This window comes from Elaeis guineensis, chromosome 4 (assembly GCF_000442705.2).
Source record: "Elaeis guineensis isolate ETL-2024a chromosome 4, EG11, whole genome shotgun sequence".
NCBI classification, from domain to species: Eukaryota; Viridiplantae; Streptophyta; class Magnoliopsida; order Arecales; family Arecaceae; genus Elaeis; species Elaeis guineensis.
Window position 1 is genome coordinate 98,741,981 of NC_025996.2, and position 21,509 is coordinate 98,763,489.

General features: G+C 36.9%; 1 protein-coding gene across 3 annotated transcripts in view; it reads right to left on the reverse strand.

Moving 5' to 3' along the window:
• The window catches only part of LOC105035233 (chloride conductance regulatory protein ICln), a 47,444-nt gene that overhangs the window by 18,060 nt on the left and 7,875 nt on the right, over positions 1–21,509 (reverse strand). For all 3 annotated transcript variants that reach the window (XM_010910710.2, XM_010910711.2, XM_010910709.2), the window contains exons 3-6: positions 16,485–16,602; positions 15,067–15,126; positions 14,927–14,980; positions 14,729–14,820 (exon numbers count right to left, since the gene is read on the reverse strand). In XM_010910710.2, coding sequence (XP_010909012.1) covers positions 14,729–14,820; positions 14,927–14,980; positions 15,067–15,126; positions 16,485–16,602 — 324 coding nt within the window. The remainder of the gene's footprint in view (positions 1–14,728; positions 14,821–14,926; positions 14,981–15,066; positions 15,127–16,484; positions 16,603–21,509) is intronic.

Below are 21,509 nucleotides of genomic sequence, written 5' to 3' on the forward strand. Positions count from 1 at the left end.
ACGAGCAGATATCAGGCGAATCCAGATGAAGAATACTGGATTGTCGTGAAAAACATCCTTAACTACTTAAAAAAGACAATTTATTGATCTTTGATGGATGATCGGAGCTAAAAATTAAGGAATACAACGATTCAGACTTCATGACTAATATCGATAATAGAAAGTCTACATCAAGATGTATCTTTTTGTGTAATGATGATGCAATTAGCTGAAAGAGTTCCAAACAGCCGATCATTCAAATTCGACCATGGAAGTCGAGTATATCGCCGCCCCTGAAGCTACTAAGGAAGTCTTTTGATTCAAGAAGTTTGTTGTGGAGCTAGATGTGATGCCCATCAGATGCCATTGCACTGCACTGGGACAACAAGTGTGCCATAGCCCTCACTAAGGAGCCCAAGTCTCACCAGAAGTCCAAGCATATAAAGCAACGGTTTCACATCATACGCGAATATCTTGAGAAGAAGTTCGTCGAGATGCAGAGAGTTGACTCCATGCAAAACATGACGAACCCGCTGACCAAACCTCTCAACCAACAAAAGATCGAAGCTCACCGTAAGAAGATGGATCTTAGGTATATGACCAATTGACTTTAGATCAAGTGAGAATTTGTTAGATTTGTGCCCTAAAAGCCAATTATTGACCGACACATTTTGTAATTTCAGGACTTAATCGTGTACTTGTAATATTTTTATTATCAATAAAGAATTTTTTATTCCAATCATGTTTGTCCATGATTTGTCTTAGAAATTAACAAAAATAATTTTTGTATATTCTTAGTGTTGAAAATTTGAAACATTAATTAGTGATTAATTTCTAAATGCTCCCGATCAAAAAATCATCACAGAGGACAATGATCAATCCATTCGAGATCGGAGCACGATTCATCTCGTGGGCAGATGAGTCTCGGATCTACAGTGTAGGGACACTGAGATGACGTTGTAGGTAGTTGTTAGAGAACAACTTGCACTGAGCGTGACCTACACAAAAAATCACTTGGATGTCTACTTGTCAGTGATCTTCTCGATGCTGTAGTGGTGTGAGTGGTCCTTTGACCTGCGATGTCATTGACTATTCGCAACAAGGCTACTGAGTTTGACTGCACGTTTCCTTGATCCCTAGCCATTCGGGTCCTTACTGTATATGTTGACTATAGTAGATTCAGATTTGTTATTTACAGTAAGATGCATCTGGATGAAATTTATCGATCTTGATAGAAAAGAAGAAATTCTATGCGATTCGCAAGAGAGTTCAGAAAGTCTTTGACCAAAACAAGTGTGAATACTGAAAAAAATTTTCACGAGATTCACAAATGAACTCGAGTCGAACCAATCTAGCATAAAACTGACGATGGGGCCTGACGAGTTCTCCATGACCTCCATCAAGTCGGGACTCACGATAGAAGGACTGAATCATACGATAATCGCACCTAAGGGTTCACACTTTCATTCTACTAGAATGCCACAACATACTGTTAGGTATCACTGATGGATTGTGGAACTCATCGGGCATCGTCTTGACGATCGATGACCCTCAAAAGATAGAGTTGAAATTATTCTAACCCATCGAAAGAAATTTCGATGATATTGTGATGGAAATCACAATATATCTCACTAACAGATAGAATAGAACCTATGGGATTACACATTAAGGAATTTAATCTTGAATTTACTAATTGGGCTTATGAAGTTCTAATTGGGTTAGGATTTATTAAAATCTTATTGGGTTTAAGTGAACCATGCTAGTACATGATTAAATCTAATTCTTCTCAGAACTTCGATTGGATCAAATTCATTGCATTGAACCTAACCTAAATCCATTAGGATTTAGCTGGACGTCTACTTGTGAGCCCAAAAGAATTAGATTATGTTAATGAGTTGGCAATTTAATCTAATCTTTATCTCCTTGATATTTTCTTTTGAAGCGGAGAATTGATGGAAAGAAGAGATGGCGCCATCCTCCCTTTTTGGAAGGTCCATCGGGCACCAATCTCTTGGAATGGGAGGAAGAGAGAGGCCCACCCCCTTCTTTCGGTTTGGCATGGAAGGAGAGAGAGAGAGAGGGGCCACACCCCCTCTCTTGAATGAAAAACCCTAGATGGGGCACCAAGGGTTGGCACCCCAACTACCTGCCTCTCTTGATGAAAGGCGCCCAGTCAGTCTGCCTATTTTGACTGGGGCGCTCTACCTGCTTGCCAAAAGAGCTTTGAATCCTACCAATTAAGTCTGATTTTATGAAAAATAATCAGATTAAAAAGATAGAAATCCTTACGAGATAAGGACTAACCTTTTTAAGTTGATTGATTCTTGATTTGGATCAAGAAAGGATCTATATAAAGAGACAGTCTCTTAAGATTTTAATTAATAGAATTTTGAGAAATAAAAACTCTCCTCTCTCCTCTCCATGCCTCACCCTCTCTCCCTCTTCTCTTTCCACGCCCAAAGGTTGGGTGTCCATCTTCCACACGCCAAGAAAAAGATCTCTTCTACAGCAAGGAACAAGAAAAAGGTTGCTGTTCAAAGGTTGAAGTTACAGTCAAGATCAATTGCTAATCAAGGTTCAAAGAGGCAAAAATCCTACTTGAAGAAGAAGAATCTACCACGAGAAGGATTCAAGATTGATCCTGGTGGATACCTGTAGAGACCGGATACGTGTGCAGCTCAAAGACTTTTGAATCTGAGATCATCGGTAGCGGTGAATTTCTACCCGCACAAAAGTATTAAGATTTGATCTCATCTTTGTTTTTATTTTCAGATTATATGTCTTTATTCCTGGACTTGGATAGGATTAGATGAGATCTAATGCATATGAGGTTAAAGGGTTTAATCCGATTCATTTTCTGCTGCTCTTGAAAAGATTTTTGAAATTTATGTATACATCCTATCCGATTTTCTAACAGTGATATCAGAGCCACAGATTTTTAAAGACATATAATCTGATTTTTGTCTTAGATCTGAAAGTTTTGTTGATTTAAAATTGATCTTGTGCTGGTATAAGGTTGTTCTAGTATAGGATTTCCCCCCTATATTGAAAAAATTGTCCTAACACAAAATTGACCGATTTTGAGAACTGTTTTCGAAATGATTAAATCAATATTTTAGATCTAAAAATTGATGTATGTGATGTCTTATTTCATATTTAGATCTGAAATTAGAATGATTAAATATTCACATCAAACTGCTATAAGATTGTCCTGGTATAAGATTTACCCCCTATATTGAAAAGATTGTCCTAGTTTGATGCGAACCGATTTTTTGAAAAATATTTTCAAAATATTTTAATCATTATTTCAGATCTGATTATACATGTATTTGATATATGTACTTTTAGTTTTAGATCTGAAATTTGATGTATATGTGATCCATGTTTTAGTTTAGATCTGAAACTACACATATGTGATATATGACATTAGGTTTAGATTTAAAACTGTTTCAAGATCATAAGCTACTAATGCATAGGGATGGCAAAATTAACCCGACCCGATGGATATACACCCTACCCGAACCCGGTCAAACCCGAAAAATAGGGTTTGACTGGGTTTGGGTTCGGGTTTGGGTAAAACCCGAAAACTATAGTACGGTATGGGTAGGGTATGGGTAGTGCTATTTTCTACCCGAACCCGACCCGAACCTATGGATATGGGTAATATCCGAACGCATATCCGAATATATATATATATATACATATACATATACATATATATACATATACATATACATATACATATACATATACATATATATACATATATATATACATATACATATATATATATATATATATACATACAAATACACACACACATATATATGCTCTCTCTCTTTCTCTCTCTCTCTCTATATATATATATAATTATATATATGTATGTATGTATATGTATGCATGCATATATGTATGCATGTATGTATGTGTGTGTTAGAAGTGTGTATGTGCGTATGTATGTATGTATATATATATAATTGGTAATTTTATTTTTGATTGATAATATGCATAAAATTATTTTACTTTTTTTTTGGTATAGAATGGATGGGTATGGGTTGGGTATGGGGCGGGTATGGATTGGGTATGGAAAACTGGGTTACCCACGGTATCCCCGAACCCGTTGGGTATGGGGATGGGTATCTCTTTTCTTATCCGATTGGGTATCGGATAAGGTTTGGATATAGGGTATTAAGTTCGGTTTGGGGATGGGTAGTATACTACCCGACCCAAACCCTACCCATTGCCATCCCTACTAATGCATGCAATGAAACATAACCTAAAAAATTATTTTTGAATCTGAAAATTATGTTATTACATATGGATATGGGTTGAATAAATTAGATCAAGTAATCAAATTACAATTAGAGACAAATTGACTAGATCAGGCTAGAACCCATTGTCAATTTTGAGCAGTTAATTGAACCTAATCAATGATTGATTAGGATTAGATCAAAAGGACTCAAAGTCGAGTTTAGTTGTAGTTGATCACATCGATTCACATTTTGATATGAATTGTTGACTCAAAACGAAATTTGACTCAGTGGTTCGGGCCAATCTCAATAGATTAATCTGATCGATTCTAATCGATCAATTTGGTATCTAAGTATCTAGATGGTGATTATTTAATTGGTTCTGTTGTCTGACCTGACCAATTTAATTAGTGTTTAAAGAAAGCAATAGAGGGACCTCACTCATCTTAACTTACCTGATCATCTTAGGAGATTCAGTTTCGTGCTAGATTACTTGTTGACTCGAGTTCACCCATGCCGACTAGGCTAGTTAGACATGTGGATGTGCTAACCTGAATTTGATCAGTTGGATATTATATCTGCTAATTTAGAAGAAACCTAAACCTAAATCTCCTCACTAAGCATTAAGTCTAAAGATCTTCCATCGTTATAGAGATGCGGATAACTTCCTGACATTGATCGTTCTCGGCTAATTACAGTGGTTCGATTGCATCGAAAAGGTACAATCACTCTATTGGCATTTGATGTTCCGGAGTAGAGATAGGGTTGCGCTCAATAACAGTTAGATGAGGGTTCCAATGATAGCTTTGCGCCCGTTGGTGAATGATGGATCTGACTTAACTAAGAAATGTGCCAATAACTATTAGGTGAGGCCACAAGACTTAGAGACCAAGCCCACTGTATCTTGCTTAGTGAAGCAATTGACAAAATGTTGTCCACTCATTGGTCTATATTCACCAATATCTATTAAGTGAGGTGTGTATAGATTAATGGGACTGCAGTACGCATTTAAAACTGATCGCGTATAGATTTTCATTTCTTCACCCGAATGTGGGAGATTCGAGAAAATAGTGAGAGCCTTTGTTTGTTCTTAAAGTCTCTAGAACAAATATTTTTATAAGTACAAATATATAACTAAAAACTATTCTCTGTGTAGATAACCATGTCGAGTTCCAACCCCTTAACCCGTATTCTCGATACCAATAGATTGATCGGTACAAACTACAAAGACTGACTCCGAAATTTGAGAATCATTCTCAGTTCTGAGAAACTTATGTCTTTGACCAAATGCGCCTGTGTTACCAGCTCGTCCATCCCCTGATCAACGAGCCACACTTGAGAAGTGAATGGATGAAGATAACAAGGCGAAGTATTATATTTTAGCATCCATGTCCAATGATCTTCAGCAACAGTATGAAGACATGACTGCCAAAGAGATGCTGACTCACCTACAAGAGTTGTACGATGAACAGGGTGAAGAAGATATCAAGATAGGAGAAATAGGAGACTATAGCAGAGCAGACTAGAGAGCCCTCCACTCATCCAACACCATCATCTCCCACTCCATCAGCAGCTCATGATCAAACTCCACCTTCACCCATTCCCACTGCTCCTCCAGTTACACCCCTATGACTCCATCTCCTCAGCCAGAGACCTTTGATTCTGCCAAATTTGAGAGACTGGCTGATATGATTTCGAGCTGGATGAGTGCTGAGATAAGAGCTCTCAAATAGACTCGACACATTTCAGATTGAGATGAGAGCCAAACTGACCACCTTAGAGCAGAGAGGACCACAGCCAGATGCATCTTTTGACATTTCTGATGTGGCCGAGGAGATAACTCGATTGAGGGGGAGCCTTGAGTCCAGGAGCACAGAGATGCAGTCAGCCATCTAAAGACTCGAGCGAGCTCAGTAGGAGGGCATCCTTTCTATCTTATCTTCCATGGGCAGTTTATTAGGCATGATTGAACGGATTGCCCCTGGAGCAGTACCAACAGCCGCAGCAGCCAGAGCCTCTATGCCTCAGTCTACTCAGCCCCAGCCTCAATCCACACCTCGTCCTCCCACTTAGCCTTCTATCAATCAAACCCGACCTCCATTCAGAGTCTACACTAGCACTGGTGTAGGTTTTCCAGCTTCGAGTGCGATTGGTCCATCCCCTAGGATCAGGAGCCGACGAGCTAGGCCCTCCATTTCTAGGACTAGCTCATTAGAGTTTTTAGATATTCCTTCTGATACAGATCAGAACTAGTGCCTTATGGATGTTTAGTTTTATTAGATATCTAGTTTGATTTCTGATGAATTAGATTTTTGACGTATGGACATTTTGAGTTTGCTGTATCATAGTGCACTGCATCTACTATTTTGTGCAGTACATTCATTTTGTATATGATGCAATCCAAAACTCTTATGTTATCTAATGAATTCTACTTTCTGATTTATTATGTGCCATTATTTACATTCTAATTATAGACATTCTGTCTTGTATAATGACAAAAAGGGGGAGAAAGTATATGAGCCACCAAGTATAAAAGCCACCACAAAGTATAAAAGCCACAAAGTATTGAACTAAGATAATGATGTGAAAAATATGAAAAATGTGACAAACATATATGAAAAATCTGATTATCTACAACTTGCAAGATGCCGCAATGCTTATGGGAAGAAAATATTATATTGGTAATTCCTATGCAATCTAGAAACCATGATACTCTATCTGATACTTATATATCGCTTTGATATTTGTGAATCATGTAAATCTAATTATCTTCTAGCATTATTGAAGAAGAGATAAATCTAAATTTAACAATATATGCATAAACTAAGGGGGAGCAAGATCCAAAATCAAAAAGGACTTATATCCCTATCTTGTGACAACATCTTCAAACTTGCTTGAACTTAATTTTGATTCTTGCACTATATTTGTATATCAATTGCTCATGTACTCAAAGTTTTGTCATCATCAAAAAAAGGGAGATTGTTGACCTCAGATATTGATTTTGATGAATAGCAAAATGTTTGAGCATATGATTTGTCTAATGTTTCATTAAGTTGATATTTCAGAAAAATTAGTAAATATGAAAAGATTGATTCTAAAGGCTCAAATTCAAAAAAAAAAAGATTTTGGAAGCTTAAATGGAGTGAAGAAACTTTGAATTGGAAAAGGAAAACATCTTCAAAAGAATAAGATTAAAATAAGTTTTTATTCAGTTGAGGGCAATTCGAGTCGACTCAAGCTGAAAATGAAAAGCAAAGTTCTGGCATGCAAATGTTTCAACCGACACACCCTCGAGTCGACTCAAATTTCATCCGAATTGACTCGGATCAGGGATGGCAGAAGTGTAATTATCCAGAACGAAAAATTGAATCACCGAGCGGCAAGTCGAGTTAACTCGAGTTCCTCAAGTCGAAGTTACAGGAAAGGACAAATAGGTGTGTTTTTGAGAAAACAGACTTGAAGGCCATTTGAGTTGACTCAAGCCCAATCCAAATTGACTCGAGTTCCAACGGCTAGTTCTGTAGAATTTTTAGAACTTTTCAGATTCCTCTCCAATGGCTCTATTTCGGACTCCAACGGTCTAAAACTGTTCTATGGACTTGCAAACAGTATTTTTATACTTCCAACAATTGAATGACAAAACAAGAAAGTGAGAATCAAAGAGAAGTGAAAAACAACAAGAAAAGATCAAGAAGCATTGAATAGAAAGCTTTCACTCAACCACTAAACAATCATATCAAAAGAGCCTTTTCACAACTCAACTGAAAAAACTTTCTCAAAAGAGATTCCACAAGCATCATCGACAATCATTTGCTCATTAAAGGAGCTTTGTGTAGCTTTATTTTCTTCTATTCTGCTGTAACTAGTTTCAATTGAAAATTGAAGCTAGGGGATAGACTCATCCAAGCCTAAAAATTGAATTGTAAGCCAATGGTTGCCTTGGGTTAGATTTTGGTTGGTGATCCCACAAAAAACCAACTGAATTTTGGTTAGTGAACCTAGAAAAACTATCCGACTGTAATCTTAGACAGATTATAATGAAATTCCCAAGAGGATGTTGGGGAGGGGATGTAAGTGTTGAAGACACCGAACAACTATAAAAATTGTAGTATTTGTATTGTTTGCATTCTATTTTTCCTTTCATATTGCATATATTCTTGCTTACTTGATTGCACAATTTTCTGCATTTACATATCTTTCACTATTTTAAAAAATTTGCATATATCTCATTTAAAATTTTTGAAAACCCAATTCACCCACCTTCTTGGGTTGTCTTGCTGGGCAACAAACACATACCTGAAACTTTCATCAGAGAGTGGAATACTTGCGCCTATAAGGAGTGGGGAAGATCGACCTTAGCTCTTTTTCAAGGGAACAAGGAAAATCATGCCCAAGAAAAAAAAATGCTAGTCGAGGACTCAGCATCCAGACCTATCTAGTGGAGTGAGACAAGAGCTCCATTTATATCCCCCAAAGGAGAGGTGGTGATGCTCCACTGATCGGAAAGAAAATAAAAATGGCTGGTCTCTAGAAACCAAGGTTTGTCGTACCAACACATAACCCTATACAAGATGTACCATACCATACTAGTACCCAATCGAAACTCCATACTGAGCGCATACCGAGTCTCGATACACCAAAACCAAACCTCATATCAGGCATACCAACCAAGGTAGTCAAAAGTGAAAGGTGCCCTTAAGGCGCTTGGGGGGTCTAGCATCTTGAGGTGAGAGGCGCTAGAAAAGTATTCGCTCGGGTGAAGGCACTAAAATTGGAAAAAAAGTAAAAAATATAATACATAAATAAATAACAACTAGAGATAACTATTGTAACATGAAATATCATATAATTAACAATTTAAGCATAAAACATATATAAAATAGTAAAATGCTTAACTAGTTCAAGATAAAATGTATGATAATAAGCCATAGGCAACTCTAAATTCATGAATGAAACAAAAATCATAACATATCCTAAAGTTCATCAATGGAGTCTCATAAACAAAACAAAAACATAAACAAAACAGTCCTAAAGCCTAAAGTTCATCAATGAAATCATCAGATTCAGTTCCACTTCCATAGTTGTCATCACTTTCATCTTCTCCTTCATTGGATTTATATCCTTCAACATCTTCTGTCTCATCTGAATCAGCCTCTATCTCTTTAATATTAGGAGCTAAATTTGATCCTTTTAGATTTTTTACACTTTTCAGCCATTAAAAAAAAAATAATCGGAGTTCACTGAGGCGCCAAAGGCAAGCACCTCACCTCACTGAGAAAGGCCCTAAAAGCGCCGAAAGTGTGCGCCTAAGTGAAGGAGCATTGTCTGAAACATCAAGGGGCGATGACCCCTTTTGGCGCCTCACCTGCGCGCCTGAGGCGCACCTTTTGGCGCGCTTTGACATCACTGATACCGACATTGTATTAGCATGGTACCAATATAAGTTCTAATACTGAGATTGCGAGCATCGCTAGAGACAGAGATCAGCTATGTTTAATTATGACCAATAAGTTGAGCCTTAGGCTCAAAAATAACTTAAAAAAATCCTCTCAATAAGGCCAATAATTCTCATAATAAATCCCATCAGCAAATTTAGTGCAATCTCCAAATAAGGGTAACCCAGCATGGAACACAAGCCAACAAATAAACAAAGCACCATGCTCCACCCATCAGAGAGCAAGGATATTAACGACAATGAGCATACAATAAAAATTAATTGCTTCATGTATGCCATCACCATCTACTTTCAGAGCCTCCTAACTCAAGACCAAAATTTCAAAATTAAGCAACTCGCACTATTATGTCATCATCATCAAATCAAGTGAATTTGCAAAAGAAAATCAATTTTGAAAAACATGAAAACTATAAGAACTTATTTATCAAAACATAGTATCCAAAATAACATCCCACTTTGCCTATAGATTAACTATTATTATTTTTATAAAACTTATTTTATTTTAAATCAATTTTGCACAAATAGATAAGGTCCCTTTGTTTTGTGCAAATTCATGGAATCTTTGAGCAATGGACTAGAAAACACTTCTTCAGAAAAGTACCCATATAAACCCAATTGTAAAAGATGCATGCTTTTGACATGCTAACAACTCCGCATTAAAGTATGGTTACAATCAAAGTCAAGCAAATACAAAGATAATAAATGGCATAACAATATATGCTTGGATAGCAAGACAATTTCAATAAATAAAGTAGTGAGAGATCCTGGCGTCTTTTATCTAAGGTCCCTATGCTTCATGTCTAATAAGACACATCACTTGGATGTATAAATTGTGGTTAGACACACCACATCCTAGCAAACACCATCCAAAAGCAAGAGGCATACTAGTAACACCCAATATACCTTTAGCTCAAGCATTTCAGGAATCACCCAAACTGGCCACTAGGGTCCTTTTGTAGGTGGTTGTGACCATCCTGCCTAGTAATCTACATGGAGATTTATAAGTATTCAATATATGTGCTAATTTTACAAAAATAAAATCATGAAGGTTTACAATGTAATACAAATTAACCAAATCAAAAGCTCCCACTAGTCAAAATACACCATCAACAAGTTCTACACCAAATGTGGCACATGCTCCTCAAAGACTTCTATACAAGGCCCTAGGTAAGCAGATTTACATGATTGCCTTCTAAAGGGAATCAATTTATAGTAACATTTTTCCTCAACTCTATCACATATATAATGATATTGGAGTTTAATGTTCTTTGCTTTAGTATTGAAATTTTGCATCCTTTGTAAGACAGATAGCAGCATTATTATGACATAATATTTTCAGTGGCCTATTAACATGATCAACAATTCTAAGATCCAAGAATAATATTTTAGCCACATTGTTTGTCTGCTAGCCTCAGAACAAGCTACATACTCAGCTTGCATAGTGGATAATACTACATAGCTTTGCTTATACTACGCCAAAAATATTGTGAAAAACATAATCTATGGTTGATTTCAAAATGTTCATTACCATCTTTCCAATCTGCATTGTTGTAGCCAAGAACGTTTATAGGCCAAAAGAGCAATCAAAATGTAAGTATGTAACTGTTAGTCCTCAAATATCATGTTAGTTTCTTGATAGCTCTCCAATGAGCCATTCCAAGATTACTCTGATATTTACCAAGTAATCCCACAGCAAAAGCAATATAAATATGCATGCAGTTCATTAGAATACCAACAGCACATGCATAAGGTCTCGACACACTAGTTGTCATTCGAAATTACTCTGAGGACATTGGCCAATACATAGATTATCTCCTTTAACAAATGCAAATTCACCTAAGCAACAATTTTCCATTCCATATCTCTCCAAAATCTTATCAATATCTCTCCAATACATATCTCTCCAATACATAGATTATCTCCTTTAACAAATGCAAATTCACCTAACAATTTTCCATTCCATATCTCTCCAAAATCTTATCAATATATGCTTCATGAACGGCCAATAAATCAATGCCTTATGTCGTGAATGATCTTGATGCCCACGATATATCAATCGTTGACTACCTGTTTCATTTCAAAGACACTAGAAAACATTTTCTAGTCTATCTAAGAGAAGAAACATCATTGCCTGCTAATAAAATATCATCTATATATAGCATCAATATTTGGACTTTGTTCCCACTAACCTTGAGATATACACAATCATTAGCTACATTCTCTTGGAAACAAAAATTTGTTATCATCCAATGAAATTTGAAATACCATTGTCTAGAAGCTTATTTCTTGATTTCTTTAATTTGTAATTTTTTATTGACTTCCTTTGTCTATGAAACTTTCTGGCTGAGTCATGCATATCTTCTAAAACTCCATTTAGAAAAGAAAAGTGGGTATGCTGAAACTGTATTCCTCAATGTGCTTACTAGGGGTGCACATGTTTGTGTTGGTTCAAGGTCCATGGTCAATCCAAAACCAACTCAATCCCAATCAGATTATCTATTTTCTGGAATCAAAACCAACTTACACCAACCAACATCAGGTCGGTTTAGATTGTTTCTCTAGTTATCCAAATGTAAAAAGAAAATAATAATAATAATGAAATAAAATTATATATATATATATATATATATATATATATATATATATAGATAGATAGATAGATAGATAGATAGATAGATAGATAGATATGTATATGTATGTATGTATGTATGTATGTATAGTTAAATAACCTATTGATTCCCATCAAGAAAATCCATTCAGCGCATGTAATGAACAACAAAAACTAATAAACAATCTAATAACAACTACTCAACCGAACTCAACTCAACTAAGCCTCAATCCCAAACTAGTTATGGTCAACTACATGAATCCTTTTCCTCCATTTTGCCTGGTTTAGGATCATACTTTTTTGCGACGTTGAGATATCAAGTCATTCCTTACTGCTTTATCTCATGTGATTTCCCATCTATGTCTACTTCTCTTCATTCCTTCTATAGGTATCAAATCACTTGTTCATAAAGTCATTCCTTATTACTTTATCCCATGTGATTTTCCATCTATGTCTACTTCTCTTCATTCCTTCTATAGGTATCGAATCACTTCTTCATACTAATGCATCCCCCAACTAAAATTGTACATATTCAAACCATGTAAGTTTTCCTTCTCATTTTGTCCTCAATTGGTGCTACCTCCACCTTTTTACAAATGACTTCAATTCTTATCCTAGATTTCTTGTATTACCACATATCCATCTCAGCATTCTCCTTTCAGCCACATTCATCTTGCGCACATGTTTTCTATCTACCCAATATTCTGTACTACAAAGCATTACTGGTCATATAGCTATCATATAAAAATTTTGCATCAAATGGCAGATATCCTATGATTACATATTATCTCAGACCTCAGTTGCACTTCTCCATTTAATCTAACCCGCTTCAATTTTCCATTTCCTATGAACAATCAACTCCAAATACCAAAAATGATTACTCTGACAAACTTCATGATCCTCCATTTTCACTCCACCTTCATTCTACTTCTAATTTTATTAAAATTGCGTTTCATGTATTCTGTCTTGGTTCTACTGAAACTAAAATTCCTGGATTCTAAGGGACTCCATAATTCCCACTTAGAATTAACCTTGATCTTAGTTTTATTCAGTAAGACTATGATCTAAAAAAGACACACCAAGCAAAACATCTAGTAAGCTCATCCATAACTAGTGAAATAAGGTAAGGACTTAGAACATATCATTGGTCTAACCTATTATAATTGTAAAGTCAATAGTATTACCATCAATAGTTCTCACACTAATAACCGCTCCATCTCATATGTCGTCAATCACATTAATATATCCAATGAAAACTGCTTTTCTAACATCCACCATAAGACTTCTTTTGGGACTCTATTACATGCTCTCTCTAAATCAATCAAAACCATATGAAGATCTTGTCTCTTTTCACTATAGTACTCCATTAATCTCCAAAGAAAAAAATTAGCTTTCATGGTCAACCTTCCTGACATAAAACCAAATGTGTCCTCTGATACATTGTGTCAAACCTCAATTTGTGCTCAATCACCCCCTCCCTAAGTTTCATAATGTGACTTATGAATTTAATACCATGATAATCAAAACAATTTTGAATATGACTTATATTCCTATAAATCAACACTATAATGTTGTTCCTCCATTCATTAGATATCTTTTGTCTTTAAAATCTTACTAAATAAATTAGTCGACCAAGTTACTCCATCATCTAAACATTTCCTAACCTTAATAGAGATTGCATCACATCCAACTATTTTTCCTACTCTCATCTTCTTTTCACAGCCTCCTTTACTTCAGGAAGTCTAATTCTACGTATATACTTAGCATTTCTACTTTTAATGAAACTAGTAAGACATCCTAAATCATCTACATAACTTTCATTGAATAGCTTATTGAAGTAACTTCTCTATCTTTCTTTGATCTCATCCTCCTTATCAAAATCTTCTTGATCTTCATTTAATGAATTTAACCTGCAAGAGTTGACATAACATGGACATAACATGTCACAACTCAAAGCAACGTGAAAACCTATCATTCTATTTAACAAATCAAGAATTGACAAAAACCATGAGTCTAGGATATAATGAACTATAAGGTGATATGTATTATATGTATATCATACCATAAACTTTATATGCATAATTTTATATAACATAGATCAGATCAGTTCGGGTTATATCAGGTTATCAAACCTCTTTACATGGAACTAAGCCAATTCAATCGGATTTTTCAAAACAAGAACCAAAAGCTAAGGCAATATATGCTAAAACTTGAACCAAACAGACCCAATGAGGTCGGTTCGGTCCTCAAGTCAACCCTGTATGCACCCCAAGTGCTTATGACTATCACGTAATAATATGTTTCCCCAACTTTTCTCTGTAAAACAAAAAAAAAAATATTTGCATTCAGCTTTACATTTAAGGGGGAAAACACAATCAGCAAATTTCATGATTTCAAGTTTATATATTGTTAGGTAATAATCAACAATATACATACCTCAAGGACCTGATGAGCCAGGTCATGATTACCATTTGCATAACCAATGGGGTTGGCAAGATTTTCTGAAGGTTGCCACTCAGAATCACTTCCTGCACGTGGAAAGGAGTAGCTTAGAAATCAATTATTTCTCATGACATGAGAACAAGGATGAATATAAGCCATTATGAAATCACTATCATATTCCAGAGCCAGTACCTTCATCAGCCATATCCTCATCACCAAAAACCCAGCTATTTTCTTCCTCTGCCTCTGAAAGAATCACCAAGCATAAACTTAATCTGCATTAAGAATGAATTCACTATCCAAAAACAAATAAACTAGGAAGTGTTACTGACCTTCATGAGGCTCAGGGTTCAATTCAGCGCATTGACAGAAAAAGTCAAAAAGAGTATCCACTATCAAGCTTAGTCAAGGATCCAAATGCATAGGCAAATGCATGAAATGTAGATAAAGTATACTGGCTCCTAAGCCTACCTTTTTAAGCCTACCGAAAGGTACTCAAGAACCAAAGCAAATCACACATGAAAACCTTGGAAACCCATTAAACTTCAGATCAAAACTATTATACCCAGAGACAAGCTAAAATATGGGGATGCTAAATAATTAAATTTCATGATGCAGCAGATAATGTTACTCGAACTAAAACAACCCCAGTTAGACTTGAGCTTCAAATAACTCAAATGAATTGCTGTAAGTGCACTCAAATTATATCACAGCCCATAATCATTCTGGCCTTCCGTTTGGTCTGGTTGCTTTATATGAGCTGCCACTGAAGCTTCATTTAAAAAGATTCTGCATTTAACAAGTACAGAAGAAAAGAGGCACTCACAAATAAGCTTGCAGATGGCTCAATTTCATTTATCCAACCATGCCCTCGGTCGTGGGTGTGGTGGTTTAGACTATTTTTGCTTATATAAAACACCTTGATTACCTATAGTTCCAAAACAAATCCCATAGCACACAAGGTTAAGCTCTTCATTGGATAAATCCCAAACCAAACTAATTATAACGATTTGCATTCAAGGATTAATAGAAGACTTTTCTCCTATTCAGCAGTTACTCTCTGTTTCAAAAAACAGGAAAGAAACTTTTCAACTACTTTACTGCCTAGGCTTCGGATCATCCATCACAAATGCAATTTGCCGGTTGCAATCTATCATTAAAGAGAGTTTTGGAAACTAAATAGAGGGATTTCTAAAAACCAACATAACATGCTTTTCATGAGTACTTGCCAAATTTCTATGGGACAGTGAAAAAATCATTTATCCATGTAATGTCCTTATCAACAGGTTGCCTGATATGTGTGATGTTTGGATGATTTGGACACATTATCCTAAATGACAAAGACACAAAAATATTGGTGTTACATCATTTATTTTTTATTTCCTGAATATCTATTGTAGACACGAATATCAGATTGGAAAATGCAGTAACTTTACCACACTGGATGTTGTATAAACTGGTCATCAGCCAACTGTATGACAATATTCTAAACAAACAAGGAGCATAAATGAGCTCATTAATATGCACTCAGTGATAGGCCATCTTTGCAACTTATGAACAATGAAAATTTGTGTCAGAATATAGCACCTGAGACATAGAAGCACAGGTTCAAACATGCTTAGCATGGAAAAATGACAATATTTAAAATATATCATGCACTCACCATAGAAAAAAAGGCAAGAACATGACTTATAGCAACAAGATATGTTACATTAAGTTTTCAGCAGCAAGCCATTAAATAAAAGGATACACTGACTAGGATCTGATGGCACAAGCCTCATTTCAGTGACTTTTGACAGCTCTACATCCTGACCACATTCTGAATCTGAGCCTTCAGACTCCTCATCCTCAGCAGCTTCAGTTTCAATCTTAAAAGTGAAAAAAATTCACCGTATTAAATTACAGCATAAAAACAGAAAATATGTCCAAATAACAAACAAGACCCTATACTCAATTTCGCAAAGTTGTATCCTAAGATTTTTTCCCATCAGATCTCATATAGACTCTAATATCTTCAAAATTCACCATAGTCGAAGAAGTGATCATTTGACATTAAATTACATAACAAACTTTTGGTTCATCAAAGGAAATATGAAGTTTTTCATTAGAAAAATCTCTAGCATTATAGTGTAAAAGCCTTTGCATCCTATTCATATGGCTGCAGGCATATTTTGCATCTCGACTCTTCAACACCTGCAATAGCTACTTAACACAACAACTCAGTTCACATCTTGTCCTCATGGGCAAGAGAGGCAACCAAAGTGCAACATAAAAGTTGCATCGCATTTGTCAAAATAACATCCTTTGCATCCTCAAAAGCAGATGAAACAAACAAAAAAAAATAATAGTAATCCATGTCATCTACTTCAGACCTTGAGGCATGAATAATAACAGATGGACAATTCATTCAAAGTTTCAATTTTATTAAATCAACTCATGGTCAATAGAAATATAGTTACTGAGAGAAGCACAGCCTTAACAATGAATGCATTGAGGTCATCAAAGATGAATCTTGCTACCATCAGAGCCTTGGAGCTTAAAAAAGAAATCCAGGACTCCTAATGTGAGGATTTCAATGACAATGAATTCTGGTTGGTAACAGATGTATCAATCTTTTAAAAATTATCAGTTCATCTAACAGCCAAGGTTCAAATACCAGTATAAAGTGTCATAAGAACATGCAACCATACAGTTTAGCACCTAGAAAATGTAATGTCCAGTCGACCATAAAATATTTAAGTATATATAAAAATTAGGAAATTAATATAACAGAGAAAAATCCCAAAATACATTAAATTAACAAAACTTATGAGTGATTAGTTTGCTTGATTGCAACTGGATTTTTGTTTCATTCTATTAAGATCTTTATCCAAGATAGGTTTTCTCCTCTTCAAAGCAAAAGGCATCAACTTCTGAGTTGTGAACCATTGATTTAGGCATAGGCAAATCAGATATGCTGGATGAATGTCAAAAATCAATAAATAAACAAACAAACAAACAAACAAATTGTTTAACCCATCCCTTCTCTATCTATGCCTAATGCCCTTTTCTCTCTCTTCACTGCATATTGCAACCCAATACTCTCCTGCACCATCAACACTCTACCACCATCTCTTATGCCCAAATGTGTCAAGATGGCCAGAGAATCCCTAGTATGGAACCCTAATTGCCTAGGTGATGCCTAAGCACCTAGACACCAGGGCGGACCAAGGATCAAGGCCAAAGCAAAAGGCAGATGGGGTAGTCAATGTTGGCCAGTGGAGCAAGAGCACAAAACAATAGACAAAGATGGTTTGAACTTAAGAATGATAAGGAGCATCAGGAGTCACGGAGTGCATGCAAGGGGCTGGAGATAGTAAGGTTATGAATGAAGACAGAGTGAGAGTTGAGTCTCATGGAACAGATTAGGGCATGGACATCTTTTACTTGACAGATAAATCTAATAAGCTTGCCTCATCTAACATGATAAATCCCATGGTGGAAAACTTGATAAAAGGAGATAAGGAGAGCTTCCTCATATTGAGAGGAGAAAGTCCATCTATATAAATACCGTAAGCTGAGAGTTACAGTGGCGGAATGTTTTAGCATAAAGCAGAAAATGTCATTGTAGATCTAGCTGCCTTGAAATAAACATGAGATCATGAATAACACTAATCAGATGCCTATATGCTCGATACCCTTGTAACAACCTCACATGCCTTTAACAACCAAAACAAGTAAAGCTCCTCCTGTTTATGACCCGGTTCCTCTTCATATTCATTACCTTCTCTTATCTTCTCACCTTTTTTAATCTAGTAAAAAGCCACTTGTAATAGAAAGACATTCATTCAGTCCAAACAAATATATAGTGTAGAGAACCAGAAAATGCCTAAAGATATGATTTTCCTCTCATGATTCATCAAACTATTTTATGCACAAGACAAATGGTATTAAGGCCACTGAAACAAACAAGAATTACTACCAGAAGTTTTTTTCTAATGTTTCATGACCTTAGCAAAATAAGATGAATGATTGACATCTATAGGGATCAACACCCCATTAGATTTTGTATGTTACAACATAAATAGGGAGCAAAAATAAAAACTTGTAAACATCAAAATTTTTGAATCGTAAGACAGGTAATCCAACTAGGAGCTACATAAACATCATAAGGCGAGTCAAGTGAAGAAGTGTTTACAAATGGATTCACACATGATAAGAAGTGAACCACAGTTCACCGAACCGCATGGTTTGCCAAACCACGCTGAACTAGGCAATTCATGCCATGCCGAAGCATATCGGCAGCCTACCAATGCAGTGCCAATATTCAATTCGAAACACCAGTGAAAATGGAAGGAGGGAGAAGGAAAAAGAGGAAAAGAAAGAGAGATGGAGGGAAGGAGAGGAAAAGGCCAGCAATGGCCCGCCAAGACCGCCGAGCTGCCCGAGTCCAAATAGACAAAATAGATAGAGAGGGAGGGGAGAGAGAGAGAAACGATGAGGAAGCCGAAGGTGGCCGTCGGAGGGCCATAGAGGCCCCTGGATGGCCAGATTCACCCCCCCCCCCCGGCCTCCATTGGATTAGAACAAGGGCAACACGCCCCTATTTCATCGAGTTTTAAATTTTTTTCTAATCCACAGTGAGGTTGGCAATCTTGTTGTCGACTTCCCGAGTTCACTATGGATCGGAAAAAATAAAACCCAATGAAACAGGGATGAGTTACCCCTATTCCGATCCAACGAGGTTGTGGAGGAAAATCCAACCGTTTGAGGGCCTCCGCGGCCCTTCGGCAGCCACCACTGGCTTCCCCACCATGTCCCCCTCCCTCCGTTTCTCACCCTCCCTCCCTCCATCTCTCTATTTTGATCTATTTGAATTTGGAGGGAGCTTCGAAGGCCTTGGCGACCCTCCGACGGCCTCAACGAGCCATCGACATCCACTGCCAACGTCTCCACCGGCCTCCCTCTCCTTCCCTCCCCTCTCTCTCTCTTTTCCTCTCCAATTCTCCCTCTCCCCCACATTATTTGCCATGTTGGTTCAGACACAATATAGCTCGATACAGAGAAGTGCCAAACCATACTGCCAGTCGGTCAGCACAAGGTCTAGTTCCAATTCTGCAAACCTTAAGAACTAAAGCTATTAGACAGAAAAGATATAAGATTATGAAACATCATACTACAAGAGAACATGACTTCAGTCAAGTTATGAATCCCTGACCATGAATTGTTTTGCTTTGTCCATTCATGCGGATGGACATCCATCACAAGTAGTGGTTAGTGAACAGCCAAGTGCAAGTCTTTATGTTAGATCTATCTTTGGCTCATTCTCTCACTCGATATGTATTCACTGTTGGTGCATACAAATGCCATGCTGAAATGGCTGCCATAGTGCATGGTGTTTTGGTTTGGATGCCAATATAGTTCAATTGGCAACCAAGTGTAGCCTTGCAACAAAACATCGATTTCATGGCAAGAAAGGTCAATGACTCAATAATAAGATGACATCTTAAAAGAACAATATAAAATTGAGGCATAAATTATCTATAAATTGGCTGTAGGGGTGAAAGTAGATCAGATAATATCCGTCCAAATCCATTTTAGTATTCGAATCTATCCGGATATGAATAGAAGTGGAGCATCTGGCTAATATCAGTATTCGCATCCATATCCATCAAAGAAAATGTATGGATATGGATAGACAACTATCCATATCTGAATATCCGATTCTATTTGAAACCTTATTCAATTTTATATAGCACTCATGAACTTTTAATGAAAAATATATAACTACATTAACATGCTATTAATTTGATTTACCATCCATTTAGTCAAGGTATGCTGAACCGGTACCGCCGATTGTTTCGACCGACCAGCGGTACGGTTCGGTATGGTTTCATACCGTACCAAATCGACGACCCGAACTGAAAGAAAAAAGAGAGAAATAGAGAGAGAGATAAAGGAAGAAAAAAAAGAGGGAGGAGAAGGAGCCGGCGGGGCCGCCGGACGGCCTCCGACTGGCCGCCGTGGCCATCGGAGGGCGCAATCCATGCGCGCGCGCCGCAAGCATGAAACAGGGCATCGCCCCTGTTTCGCAAATTTTTTTAAAAAATATGATTTTAAGTGAAGTTTGCCGGCTTCACAATTTTTGTTTTTTTTTTAAAAAAAATTCTTAAGTCGGCAACCCAGTTGCCGACTTCATAAGTTTAAAACAAAAAAAAGAAAAAATCAAAACAGACGTCATCTGTTTCGAAAAAGAAGAATGGCTCCGCCCGCTCGACCGCCCTCAGGCCGTCGACGGCGGCTCGCCGACCACCGGAAGCCTCGCAACGGAGGCACCATCTGTCCGGTAAGTTCTCCACCCCCCCTCCGACCGTTCTCTCTCTTTTTTGCTCTCTTGAAAGCCCTATCGGGCGATACGGGACTCGGAAGTCCTCCAACGGCCGCAGCCGGCCACCGTCGGCCTCCAGCGGCTCCCACCTCCCTCCCTCCCCTCCCCTCTCTTTCTCACTTTCCATTCTTTTTTCTTCGGTACCGTCGGTATACCGATTTTATCGGCCGAATCGTGCCGGTTCTCCGCCGGTCCGGTACGAGATGGGGTGTACCGACCGGTTCGACACGGTATGGCAAACCTTGCATTTAGTAATATCTTTAATTCTGTGGTCATAAAGTTTAGTTATCTGACTTATATCCATATTTTCGATATCCGACTTGTATCCGTATCCGTTTAAAATAAATATGGATATGAGTTTTTGTATCTAATTTATATTCATATCTGTATCTGTATTCATCAAATAAA